Below are 14,580 nucleotides of genomic sequence, written 5' to 3' on the forward strand. Positions count from 1 at the left end.
GACAAAATGAAGCAGGAAAGTCAGCTGAACTGTTGAAAAGGAGATAAATAGCTTACAATACAGCATAATTGGTTTAAAGTATATGTCAAAAGAGTATAATATATATCAGTGTAGTTATAGAAACTATGTAAGTGAGACCCACAGTTAATGAAGACTAAAGTTTAGATCTTTGATCCTGATTAAAAGAATCAGAAGAATGAAAACAACAAATAAATAATAACTAATAATTGTAAGTATAATAGATAACTAATTATAGGTATCAGTAGAAGAATTTGAGGGAGACTTTTTCCAAATAACTTATTTGAGGGTCAACAACTTGAGAATTAATATGAGTAGTGGAAGAAAACCTTATAAAAGGCCACTCACATGACAGATATGAGAAATATGAAGATGGTTAATATTGTTTTCATTTCTAAAGCATCAGCAACAAATTGAATATCAGGAGAAAATGGAAGAAATAAAGATTCAAGCACTGAATCATTTAATATGACACTTGGGCCTTCAAGGGTAACATGTACTGATTCAAGATTTAAAATTGGACATAGTTGAGAGAAAATAGAAATTATAAAAGAAACTTCTACAAAATTATGACAAACAGAAAAATCCTGCTCTGTTTATGCTGAAGGTGAATAGGTTTGAGCAAAATGCCAATTACAGATGTTCCATAACTGAAGTGTCCATGTGATCATTAAAACTGCCACAGATATCAGCAGATAACTCAGCATTAACAGTCTGAATATGTTGAACAATAAAGCAGCCAGAGGGTAACTATGCATCTCTAGAGACAGACTGCATAAGAAAGGCCTCCAAAAATGTTCCAACATTGTTGGAGGTACTTGTATTGAAATTAACACTGACTTTCAAATTAATCGTTGCAGAGTTAGCAGCATGATTGTCAACAAGAAAATCTAGATTACAGGGAGAAAACATAGCTTATATATCTCCTCCACAAAAAGTCACAAAGACGATGGGAGAGTAGAGAATTATGGGTATGATGGCACATGTTCTGTAGTGTGTTAAGTAAGTCACATGTCTGTTAACAGCACATAAGCATATCAACAAGGGAAGACTTTTTATATTTCTGACACAAGTCTGCTCATTTAAATATCTAGTTTCTAATAAATTTCATGCAAAACAAGCCACCTACCTTGTAATGCGACGTTTCTCCAGAAAACTTGGTGATCCTCTTCGTTTTGGTATAGAAGGGCTCCTAGAAATAACTCACCTCTTAACTAAGCAAAAATGACTCAAAAGTAAAATACTATTTCAAATGAGAAGAACTTGCTCTGAAAGATGTACAACATATATTTTCATAGTGAAAAATTGGTAACATTTCACATTTAACTGGATGTATCACTTCTCAGTAGAACTTTATCATTTTTAAATACTTTACAACTTAAAATACTGGAATTAATATTAGCTGTAAACAGGTTATATTTGGATTAAATGTTACTTATAGTTTCATAACTTTGTTATAGGAAAATTGTTTTAATTCTTAAGATGTTTGCAACAGTATAAGTTTTTTTGAAATATTAAGTTACCAAGTTCATATCTTTACCACAAACTTGTATTGCTACATCATCAATAAACCAGCAGCTCTTCTTTAAACTATTTTCATATTTAAAAATTATTTCAATTACTGATGAAAGTAAAATATTTATTGCCTATTTAAAGTCAAGCATAGACTTTCTTGGCAAAAAGTAGTCATAAAATAGTTAGTATTCCTTTCTATTTAGAATAAGTCAATATGACTGACGTACATGTCTTAGGAAAAGCACCTACCAAAAGTCTGTACCACCCCTCTTTGAATATGTCTTCAGCAAATACTTTTCTCTCCTAACTTTAATCACCACATTATCATTACCTCCTCATCCACACTTTCAAACAAAGCGTGTTAGTATACTTCATATTCTTTCTTTTTTTGTTGTTGTTGAAACAAATTAATTTCAAGTTTACAATACATCCAGTCTTATACATTTTTAAGCATGATATAAATCAAATCATGCACAAGTTAAGAGATATTTCATACAAAAGATATAAAAAGAAGTTTGTCAAACAACAACTGCCTTTTAGCAGTGAGCTTCTTTGATTTGGAAAAATGCTCTATGGAAAATAATTTTCTAGTTGCGGATGTAAACTAATTGGTAAAAATATGAAACATTACAGGTCTTTCTTTTACTGTTCAGTTGATTATAGTTATAATTTTAACATAATAAAACAAAAAGTGGAAAACAAAAAACAACTTCATATAAATGTTTTTTTTTTCTACCCAATGTTTCAGCTTATTCCTTTTTCAAAGTTCTATGAATGTCACAAAACATGTCAGGTAGTTTGTCATCTTCAATGAATATTATTTCCATCCTTCAGCCAAGATTTTTCTTTTTAATACTATAAATGAATAATGATTTGAAAACTGACCCTGTAACTGTTGTGATATGATAAGTGCATATAACAAAAAACATGATTAAAAAATTCAGTAAATTTAGAGAGCTTTCTGTACCTTTTTTAAACCATATGGGGTGAATTATATTATTTTACTCTGTTCAGCTAGAGTTTTTGGTTCTTAAGAAAGCCAACTATAATTGATATAACTAAAAGCAATCATATCTAAGAAGTGATTTGCTTGTTACTGATCTTAGTGAAATTTTTACCCTACAGCTTACCGAGAGCTTTTCCTACTAGAACTGTTCCTACTCCTGCTTTGGTGAGTTTCACTTGAACTTCTTGACTATATTAGTGATAATGAATGAGTTACAGATTTTCTTGAACAGTTACTATGGTCCCTAAGGTACATAATACATCAGGTTTTAAATGTTTGTGCAACATGGCATTTGAGAAAATATAACATATGAAACAGAAAACTGAAAAAGGTTTTTTTTTTCTTATTCTACACAAAAAATTATGTTTACTTGAAAATATAAAGTGTTTAAACAAGCATACAGCAAAAAGTAGTAAAATAATTATTTTTCAGGACCAAAAAGAATAACTTCTCATCATGTGTAATTGTTAATACAATAACTTTGAAATATATAAACAAATAAAAAAATAATGTAACACAGAATAAAAACATCACCACCTTATGTTCAACGTTGACTCTACAGTGTGGTGGGTGATGAAAGCATTTGCCAACTCAAAACTCTTTCTTCTCACCCCTCAAATTCAACCCTAAGTACATATAACAAATGTAATGTGTATAATAATAAAACATATTTGTATGCTCACCACAGTGACTTTCTGAACACACTATATAAGTCAACTAGATACATCCTACAATAATATGTATTTCCTATAGCCTTATGTTTTTTTTTTTTTGTAGTACTGCACTAAATAATTATTTATTCAATTAGGTAATGCTCAAAAGAACATTAGTAATCAATCAAGTGCTAGATATGCTAGAATGGTCAGAAAAATCTTCCAATCCTTTTCAAGGTCCATGACTGCTTTAGGGCTTCAAAACTCAATACAAGTAACTTTTTTTAAACCCAACATCAGCTCAATGTAAGATAGCACACTAAAATTTTGGAGGAAGAGGTGGATGACATGCCTGTTTAAAATTACATGTGAGTATAAGATGTTTTGTTTTGCACCCCCCCCACAAAAAAAATTGGCTTGCCCCTCTACCCAATATGTGTTTGTTGGCTGGGTGGTAATTATAAGGCTTTGGCAGTAAATATCTTTAAAACTTTAGCAAGTGCAGTAATTGATCTATTGCAGGTACACTGGATAGTATCCACCTCCATTTCACAAATCTGGGGCAGTTTTTCTACCTAAAGTAAGAATAAAATTTCCCCTTAATGGGTTGATTTCTTTTAACTCAACAACACATATTTTTCCCTCCAATATTAACAAAATCAAAAAGATCCTGTAGCAAAATCATGTTGTTAACTTCTTCAGTCATCCTTTTCCTTTTTAACTTTCTGAATTTTCTGCAATCATGTTAGTCAATGATTAAAACCTGCAACCCTCAGATTACGAGTCAAGTGCCTTAACTACCTGGCTATGCCGGGCCAAAACAACTGTTATTTAAATCTATATTTGTATAGTGTATAAGTTGTTGAGCCTACAGATGATTTATCTATGTTATGTGTGAGTGAAATATCATAGGCACATATTTAAGCTTTGATCAAAACTCTTCCTCAGAGTTGAAAAACAATAGTTAGAATTTAGAAGCTTGGCTGAGGTCTAGATTGCATTTTATTTCTTGATGACTAGCAAGGACTGAACTTAACAAATAATGTTCCAAGTCTGGAAGAAACAATAATTCAATGATGAAATGACATATGACAGATTTATTATTCATGTTTCAGAAACGTTTGTAGCACTTAAAATTATTGTTAATAATTTCAGTAATACTATAGTTAGTATGTATTGTTTTTTTTTCTTGCTGTTCAGGGTTAAACTGTTGTGATGTTTGTTCAAATATTTGGTATTCTATGATGAAATTCTTTTGTGGATATTATTTTTACCAGGACAGTTTTATATATCATTGGTATTTAGTACTTAATACACTAATATGTAAAAATTAAAAAAATCCAACATTAACATTATTTTTAAAAATTTGTATATACTGATGAAAATTACTCATTTGTAATTTTTTTGTTACTGATACTTACAACAATATAAAATAATTACAATGTAAAGGGCATTTTATTTATCATAGGTAGAATGCATATGCAAAACTGTTGAAGTATAAGCCAACATAAGTTTTTGGCTTATAAAAAAATAATGATTCATAAGGGTACATTTTTCTTGGTCTGAGAAAAGGAACTCTCATTTCCAGCAGGAAATGGGGTTATTTGAACCCTTTGAATCTCCAAGCCTATACTTCTTTTAATAATTGCTGAATTATTTTTTTTTCAAACATAGTAATAACAGGGCTTCCAATCATAAAAACGAATAATTAAAACATTCACATAACTAGAAGAAAAATGACTTTAGAGAAAGCAAGCTGCAACTCTACTTTAAAGCAATGAAAATATTCCAAACAAATTATATGAATAGCTACTAGTTCTCACTGGTTCCAACTGAACACATGTCCAAATCTGCTCAGTTTCAATACACTTGTATTTTGGCTTACCTTCGAGATGAAGATGTTCTTGACTTTGAATGTCCAGAAAAATGTTGTGATTTTGAACTTGACCCAGATTGCAACGTGGAATGCAATAATGACTTGAAATGTATTTTCGTTTGAGCTTTTGGGCCTTGTGACACTGTTTGCTGACTCCTGTCTACTTCAGAATGAGACTTTGCAAATTTCTTTGTGTTGTGGGCTATTGCTTGCAATGATGATAATGAAGGCAATGAAGATGAACAGTAAAGCTCATCACTCTTCCCAATATGACTAATGCTGTGAGATTTGTGATACTTGATTACCTCTTGAGCATATGGGTAGGTTTCTTTTTTATCTCCTATAGGAGATGGGTCTTTGCTTTTTCTCACAGATATATAATCAGCCTCTCCTTTTCTGTAGTAAAACTGGTAATCAAACTGTGGTGATATGATACTGTAATTCTTTAGTTTCTCAGCCTTCTTCTTCCCTTGTTCTGGAAGTGATGATTCAGTAGTTTCATCCTGGTTTCTGTTTTTTTTCCTTCTACATCTAAGTAATTTGAAAAATGTTAAATTATAAAAACTATGGTGAATACTGTCAAATAAAACGGTTAAAATGATAATACATATAATACATACTGTATTTAAATTTTAAACACAAAATTTTCTTCTTTCATCTTGCATATTGTTATATATTGAAGAATTTTTGTAGAATTAAAAGTTTTCTATAAAATGGTTTTGAAGAAACTACGTTTTACATTATAAATTTGTTAATGATATCATAGAGTTCTCATTATAAAATTTAAGCACAATAGCAAAACAAAAAGTAAAATACTTACAAATTTACAAAACAACACATATAATAATACAATTGTTATCAAGATAATGCTATAAGAGTACACCTCTTCATGAAGAAATATTTACATAATTTGTCCAAATAATTCTGTTACAAAATATTACCCAATTACTAAGATGGGTAGAAAACACACAGGATTAAGAAAAGAGTGCTAAATACATTAAAAAAATTAATAAAACCCAAGTGCTTTTAAAATATGTGCTTGTACAAAGTGCTTAGATTTTACATATACATATCTAAACCAATATCTAAGACAGTATATGAATAATTATTCTGGAGGGTTGCTTAAATTACTACAGTACAAATCTTTATTTCTTTTATATATTTGGTATTTTCATTATTCAACTGAGATATACTGAACTAAAATAGTTTTTACCCTTTCAGATTCAAGTTAGATGCTGAAACAGCCTCTGATTGACTCCTGGCAAATGAGGTTTGACTGTTAGAAATTGGGAAATGGGAATGTTGATGTTGTTGCATTTGATGGGTTGCAGATTTCTTTCTCTCCTCAGTCTTATTCTTTTCTTGTGATTTCTGCACTTTGTTATTATTGATGCAGCATTTTCTCTCATTTCTTTTGCTGTGATGCTTATTGTAATTCTTCTTCTTGTTTAACTCCTGTACACTGAATGTCAGCAAACAGTATGATATAATTATCTTTACTGACTTACAGAAGAACAACTTTACAGCTTATTAATTTTAAATTTCAGAAGAGAGTAACCACAGAAATTTGAAAGCATTCACTTCACAATTTACACATTTCAATTTTAAGTACATATAAATAAAAAAATCTTCAGAAAAATAATTACTATAGTTTGTGTTCTTAATGTATCACATCAAAACTCTATTCAAGTTAACTGTTTTCCTGAATATCGAGACTAAATTGTAGGAGAAAAAGAGATAAATCATAAAGTCATCTCTCAATGATTTGTTATTTACCAAGACTGATAGTTTAGATCTAATTCAAAGTGAACTATTTTCTCTTTGTATAGATTTTTTCACTCAAAACTGAGGTTGAGTATATAACACTAAAATAACTTTGAAAACACAAAGTAGCAAGTAACACATGTGACAACCACAGTCAATATAAAGTTGTGGACAAATAGATGTATGAACACTATTTCTTGAAATTCTTTGGAGAAAACTGATCACTTTTGGGAAGGATACACAGCAGTTCTTTCCAATACACATTCAGGTCATAAAGATGTGTTCAGATTAAAGATATAGCATTTTCAACAGATACATTCCTTGTAGTTACAAACACTAAAAAATAAAGGAATATCAATCGACTTGCAGGCCCAGGACCATCCAGAAAGAGACCTGAAACAACTCCTACCTCAGTTATGATAACCAAAATGCAATGTTTTGTAATAGATAAGGATCTATGAACACAAATGTTAGTTGCAAAAACTATTCATATATACGCCCAGGCTCTTCAAGCATCCTCATTCGGAAAAGTGACAAAAGTCACATATACACAAGTTGCTTTTATGAATAATCAGTTTAATCACTGCATAACTCAAATAGCTGGTGAATAAAATGGTTATTAGTCAATTCTATTACAGAAAGACAAAATGGCATAGTTGTCAAAAATAGTACCCACAAATTTCTGTGGAACTGAACTATTTAATTATGCACTATAATCTGGAGACACTAGATGGAGGAAGGGGTTTGCTATGAACACAAGGGTGTTATGTTGAATCCTTTTGCAATAAAAATTATGCTGCATGGCTATTGTTAAGAAGCATAGTTGTCAGGAAGACCAGGCAGAATGGAATATAACAACATAGTGAGCAAGGTTCAACAATAATACATGTTCCTTTCAGTACTTTAGCTTCAGAGAGATCAACAACAGTGCCATAATACTACTATTTTAATCCAATTTCTGATGCTATCTTAACTTTCAGAACAAGTCTGATTAAAGACTACAATTTGTTGCATAATATGGTATGCTCACATTTATTACAGACACGTGTAGGAAAAATGTTGTATTATCCCAAGATTGCAGGAAGCATAACTGTAGTTCAACTTCCTCCTATTTTTAGCCAGTTAGAGACGTGTATTTTATTCTGTACAATATTGTGATACATTCATCATAATATAGTTATTGTTTATTTAAAATAATGAGCCAACATATGGTTTTGTCCATTTTTGCCAACTGTGTACTGCATTTGCCCTTTATTATCTATAAAGATTATTACTGAAACAATATCACAGCACACTGCTTAAATTAATTCTACTTGTCTTTACCTCATCAAAACTTATTGTAATATTTCCAGGACAACAGCTTTAAAACAAATGAAAGTAGCTGTGAAACATCCAGGCTAAAGAAGGTGTTCCAAAACTACTTGTGACTTCAAATTGCTAAACCTTAAGTTTGAGTCCTATTATTTATTGTAACATATTTAACCTCTGGATTTGGCCATTGCTTTTCTAATTTTATACCTTTAAGTTGTTTTGTACACAGTAGACTATAAACTGAGGTAATGACAAATCTGATAGATATAAAATATACTTCTCATTTCAAATGAATGAATGTGAAGCTTTGCTTAAAAATATTAATTTTTCTTTTTTTTACTAAAAGATGTTCCACAAGTATCTAACCTTTGAAAGTGTATTTATTGTTTAGTTGTTTACACAGAACCTATAAAAATAAACAAGCTTATCTGAATCATTATTTGTAGAAACAATATATATATATATGTGTACCTGATACAACTGCCACATACTGCATAATATAGCAACAAGGTAACTTACCAAGATGAAGAAGACTTTCTTCTCTTTTTCTTTTTTTTTCTAGTTTCTTTTTCTTCAGAATTCGAACAAAAAACGTTTAGCTTTTCCTGTTTATAAAGCATCATATCTCCCAAATTTAATCTATCTCTCTTTGAGCTAGTTTGTTTAACACATGCATTGATACCATAGTCATGTTTCCTAGCTGACTGTGAGTGTTCTTTTGCAATGAAATGTGGCAAAGACTTTGGACAGAGAGGAACATGTAACGAGAAGTATCTTGAAAGCTTCTATGATGATTAAACACAAAGAAAGAAATGTAAACTACTATAAGTAAATAGAAATTAATATTATGTATATTTTATATTAAGCAAGAAAATAAATTTTAACATTTCCTGTGATATAAAATTTTAAAAATAAAATTGCAGTTCAATTCCTTAAAAAGATGTTAATTCTGAGAAATTTTCCTATGATAAATATAAATCCAAAAGCTTAAACAGTAAGTATATTTAAGCTGATTTTTTTCAAGTGCTTACTACCAGAATTGTTCCATAGTAGTAGCTAGTACAAATACAAACATTACATGTTATCACAACATACACTGTAACAAAGGCACAATAATAAACAAAGAAAATATCTTATACTTCAGTTTTTACTAGTTTTAAATATTTTGAAGATATTTCTATTTATGTTTAAATACGCCGTTATTATGTACATAATGAAAATCTGATTCTTTTATTAAATTTGTACAAGATGGAAAAATGTTTGAAAAACATACATTATTTCTGAAAACATTAGTGTAGAATACTGAAAGAAATTCAAATAAAAAGAGAAAAATCCATGTACTATAAATCAACAATGAAGATAGGAAACAGTTTGAAGAAAGTCAGCAAACAGTGAAACAAAACATATAAAATTAGGTTTGATACTCCCACCTACTCCATGAGTTTAATGTGGTACAGCTTTACAGTAACATGCAAATAACCATGTGACAACCTGCACTAGTAGGAGTGTGACACACCTTTCTGGCATAACTGCTTCCCTCTATACTGTAGAACCCTATCTTTGCTTTTTATTTAGGCAAAAAAGAAGAATGGTGAGAGGAGGTAAGTACCTATCAGAAATACATTTTAAGTATAATAAAATTATATCTTCTGATGCAGTACCTTATCTTCTCTCATATAATAGCTAAAATCCCACATTGATATGGTGGAGAAACCTGCACAAAAGTTTTCTAGATAAGAACTCTTTGGAAAGCATCTCAAGAGAGCCCATGTAGTCTCACATTTTCCTGTAGAGGAACACACCTGTGGGAGACTACATCACATCTAAATCAAGTATTCTTGTCACCCATTGTGAAAATATGTGTTACTAATCCAGACAGAAAAGAAGTACATCCTACAGTTGATTGGACACACTAAATGGTGTAGATGGCTTGGGAACACCAAAACATAATTGGTGGGTCAATTCCAGTTCAAAATCAACCAGCATTGAGTAATTATTGTCTTGTCCATTGTTTTCACCTCACGACAAGGAAGCAGAATGAAAAAATTGTTTCTTTCCTGCCATTCCAGTTTGGGAGCATGCATACACATCCAGCACACAACAAAACCAAGCCACCCTGGAAACCAGATTCCGGGCAGTCACAGGAAGGAAGAATGCAATGTGATGGTTCACACAACTTCAAATCCAGATGGCATTGAGAATTATTGTCTATTCCTCAATAGGATGAATACCCCCTACTAGCCACATGTGTGAGGATGTACGTTGGCTGTTTTAGCTCCAATTCAATGCTAGACCACAAGGGAACCAACATCCAAGCAGCAATAGGATGGGGGTTCTCAGACAGAGGGATGAGCTGCATTTTGATGGATAATCTTCTGTTCTTAACCAGGTGGTGTCACGTATTTTTCATGTAGTTCATGGTAGGTGGAGGGTGCCTCCATGTTCTACCATCCCAGCAACTATGAACTGTTAAGTGGCAAGGACTCAAACTCCACTTTAAGAGGTGTAGAAGACAATACTGTTGAGATTCTGGAGGTACACAACACTGGAGAAAGTGCAATGGGTGATCACAAAACCTCTTTAACAGCAAGCTGGTGCCAGATTATTCTACCAGGATTGTAGGGATGGACAACTACCCCAACACTGCTTTACTAACGACTGTCTGTGAGTTGGTACAGACATAGTTATGCCATAAACACTGTGAGGATGAACCTACTTGCAGTCTTGTAAAACACCTTGGCACCTACAGTAGGCATCAAAAATGAGAAAGGCTGTACAGTGGGAATATATATATTAGTACAGCTAGATAGAAGTCATTCACCACAGAGTAGGATACAAGAAGTAAGCTACTGATCCTGAAAGGAAAATAAAGAAACATAAACTTACCCACTCACAACTGAACTGAGGTGTGGAGAATGGCAGTAAGTGTTATTCAGTATCTAGATGAGGAGGAGGCATCTACATGATGAAGGGAATGGGAGATGAATGTGTTATGTGTGGTTCACATGCCAGCTCAAGTTATTTCCTCCAATGGACAACAGAAATGAGCAGTTAGGGAAAAAGAGAGGTGTTGGAACTGTTGAAAGGACACTTTAAAACATTGGGAATTGGAAGATAAGGAAAAACAAGCCAATCTGATAAGCTAGCAAATCCATCCCATAATAATGTTAGAGGAAATATCATGGTGAGAGAAAGAGTTGCAGTAGATAAATAAACTGCTGTGTGGACAATATAAAATTGGACAGAATAAACAGGACTGGAGCAGAAACACAAGTGGGAAATGGAAGGTGGTGAAATAGGAGTGGATGTGATGTCATCTTCATGAGCTACTAAAGACTTGGAAAATATATATTCTGGAAACAGAAGAACATAAATATGATGATAAAGGATGTGATATGTTAAAAGTAAAAAAAACTTGACCTACAATGCCTACAGGCAAGAAGGAACAAAAAATAGGTGTTGAAGGACACGTGGTATTGGGAAAAGGTGAGAACAGGTTCAAAACAAGGTTTTGTAAGGTCATGGAAAAACAAAGTGAATCTCAACCAGGAAGAGCCATAGGAGAAGGAGACTGAGAGAAACAAACAAAAGAGAGGGGAAAACATACAATGAAAGTGGGAGAAATGAAAGATATTGGATCAGGATTTTCTATAGTCAGCTATGATAAATACAGAAAAATCCATTGTCAAACAGACAGGTAAAATATTAAGAAACAAGAGGAAGAATAGGACAGAAAGGTACATAAACATGGCACAGAGACTACTGGTGAAAAACATGCCATTTTCTGTGATACACCAATAAGGAGGAAGTACAGAGGAAATCAGAAAGAATGCTGAGAGTTCAGACTGTCTTGCAAGGGACAAGGGAAATGCTACACGTGAAAGCAGGGTGAAGTGACCATGAGATGATACAATGGTGACTGAGGTTGTTGAAGTTAGGAGTAGAATAGCAGAAAAAGTAAAAGAGGTGCTGACTGAAGAAGTATGAGAATCAGAAACCAAGGTTGAACAGGTCAAAAAGCTGCAATGAAAAGGACCTAATAATGGACAAAACTTGGGAAAGGAGACAGATAGCTATAATGTTAAAGGTAGGACCAATCCTGAATAAAGGCATTATTCATAAAAGTCAAAGAATGTGGGATTAGGGATGAAAAATGAGGTTGCTTGGTACTGAGATGGGTGGCAAATGCACTTAGAAGAAGAGTGCCCACTGGTAGCACAACCACCAAAACACCTGATGATCAAGGGACCACTCCAAATGGCAAAAAGATTCAGAGCACTTGGAACATGACATGCCAGTAGGTGTGTGTGTGTGCCTGATGTGAATAGGCCCAAAAGAGAAATAAGAATTCTAACAACTGTAAACAAAAAAACTTGAATGGGTGCCACCATGTTGATTGATATATAATGACCACTTTGCCTAGTATTAATGGAAATGGATCCAGAGCATTACAAGTAGCCTCAGTACATTGATGTGCATAGCCAACTCAACTGGAGACCAATGACCTGCAATTTCTTTTGCATCCAGAAATGTTCCCCAACCTATCAGAAAAGCATCTGTAAAAAGATGGGGAAGTGGAAGAGCAACATCCATTGTGATATTGTCTCTGTTAAAACACCAGACTAAACTGATGTGCAGTGAGAGAGGGAGAAGATAAGAGAGTCTTGCTAGGGATTTCACACAAGAGTGCACATGTTAGCATGACCCAAGGGAATGAAGGCTTCTGTGGAAGCTCAAGTCCCCAAAAGAGAAAGAACCTTGAAAACTAATAGCTCCATCACCCATAAATGAAGTGGAGAAGGCTGGACCCAGCTGAGATAGGATTTGAAAAACACCCCCAAGTGGATAAGACACCGTATCAGAAGAAGAAAAGGTTTCTCCAACTTGACAAGACAACTCACCCTAGCCACAATTTGCATTAAAAAGCATGTGGGTGTGCTCATGAGATCTCTGGTGGGACTGAGCCAATAGCAACAAGTTTTCCATCTCATGATGGGACCACAGACTGTGAGAATGTATAAAGTGGAGCATAAGCCCTGATCATCCAATAGAATATGCAACATGCAGATGCCAGATAAAATGGAACGCATAGAATTGATAAACTCACCCCTTGTGGACAAAACAAAACTAACATATAGATGTTGGAGATGTTGATATGTGTTTATTCATTGAATACACATGTACAAAAAAAAAACAAAGTTTGACATCACAATACTTCCTGTTCCTGTCATGAATAATGTTCTCCTTAAGTTATTTCTAACTACAAATGGCAGCACTTATCTCAATATTCTTAACACTCCCACTTAATTTTAAGTTTTGCACAAACTTACAATTACTGTCAATAATCTTACAGTTATTCTAAATGTTTTACAATTACTTTCAATCTATTATTAAAATCGTCACTTTATCTGGTTCATTTATCCATTGGTGCCAGTCCAATATTATCTCTGAACCTTTCAAATGCATTTCTAACAAGTGACTTTGTAAGAATGTCAGCAGTCATACTGTTTGTGGGACAATATTCCAGTTTTACTGATCCATTCTGCACACATTGGCAAATATCAATGTGCTTTGTTCTTGCATGACTCACTGGATTCTGTACCATGGCGATTGTTCTTTGGTTATCTTCCATGATACAAACAGGGTCATCAACTTCGAAACCTATTTCTTGCAGTAATCTTCTTACTGTGCTGCAAGACTCAAGGCTATATACTCTGCCTCTGAGGTGGACAGGGCCACTGTGGATTGCTTTTTTGCTAATCCAACTTACAGCTGCTCCTGCTTGAATGAAGATATTTTCTGATATAGACTTCCTATCATCCAGGTCTCCAGCAAAATCTGCATCTGAGAAACCAGTAATGACGTCTCCTGGTACCTTTTCAAACTTAAGACTAAGATCAGCTGCTCCTTTCAAGTAACGTAAGATTCTCTTTGCTGCTGTCAAATGTGCTGTGTTGGGCTGAGCACAATATTTTGATATTGCTCCCACTGTATATACAATATCCTTTTCCTCTCAATAAATGTTCCATTTGAAATTTCCATGTGGCCCACTTATTTTCTCCCAACTTATCAATTGATATTTTATCTTCCATCGTCAAACTATTTCAATCACAGCTCTAATACTCCTTTCTTTGATTTAAATCTATTTCTCCCTTTACATGACTTGAGAAAATAGAGTGTCAATCAATATTTTACTTACAGTTTATCTTGGTATTTCACAATGGCTTTCAGACAAAGGAAACGAATCATCTAGCACTTGTGATAAAGTATCCATGTAAATCCTGTGCCATCCAACAAAAATTGTTATCCAAAACTGTTCTACAGTAATCCTCAGTATCTCCTGGATTACTTGTACTAACAATTTTAAAACACTTTCATCTGTTTAAGCACTATTAGAGCATTCCTGGGCCCATAATCTGTTGATATGTGTTTGTTCA

The 14,580-nt window shown here is 33.1% G+C and overlaps 1 protein-coding gene across 5 annotated transcripts in view; it reads right to left on the minus strand.

Moving 5' to 3' along the window:
• LOC143241101 (uncharacterized) overlaps positions 1–14,580 on the minus strand; it is a 99,652-nt gene that overhangs the window by 11,778 nt on the left and 73,294 nt on the right. For 2 of the 5 annotated variants that reach the window (XM_076484648.1, XM_076484646.1), the window contains exons 9-13: positions 8,663–8,928; positions 6,282–6,530; positions 5,078–5,599; positions 2,664–2,728; positions 1,148–1,210 (exon numbers count right to left, since the gene is read on the minus strand). In XM_076484648.1, the coding sequence (XP_076340763.1) occupies positions 1,148–1,210; positions 2,664–2,728; positions 5,078–5,599; positions 6,282–6,530; positions 8,663–8,928 (1,165 nt within the window). Of the gene's footprint in view, positions 1–1,147; positions 1,211–2,663; positions 2,784–5,077; positions 5,600–6,281; positions 6,531–8,662; positions 8,929–14,580 lie in introns of those variants that run through there. The other 3 variants (XM_076484650.1, XM_076484647.1, XM_076484651.1) reach the window with 2 other exon arrangements.

Source organism: Tachypleus tridentatus, chromosome 13 (genome assembly GCF_004210375.1).
Source record: "Tachypleus tridentatus isolate NWPU-2018 chromosome 13, ASM421037v1, whole genome shotgun sequence".
Classification (NCBI taxonomy): domain Eukaryota; kingdom Metazoa; phylum Arthropoda; class Merostomata; order Xiphosura; family Limulidae; genus Tachypleus; species Tachypleus tridentatus.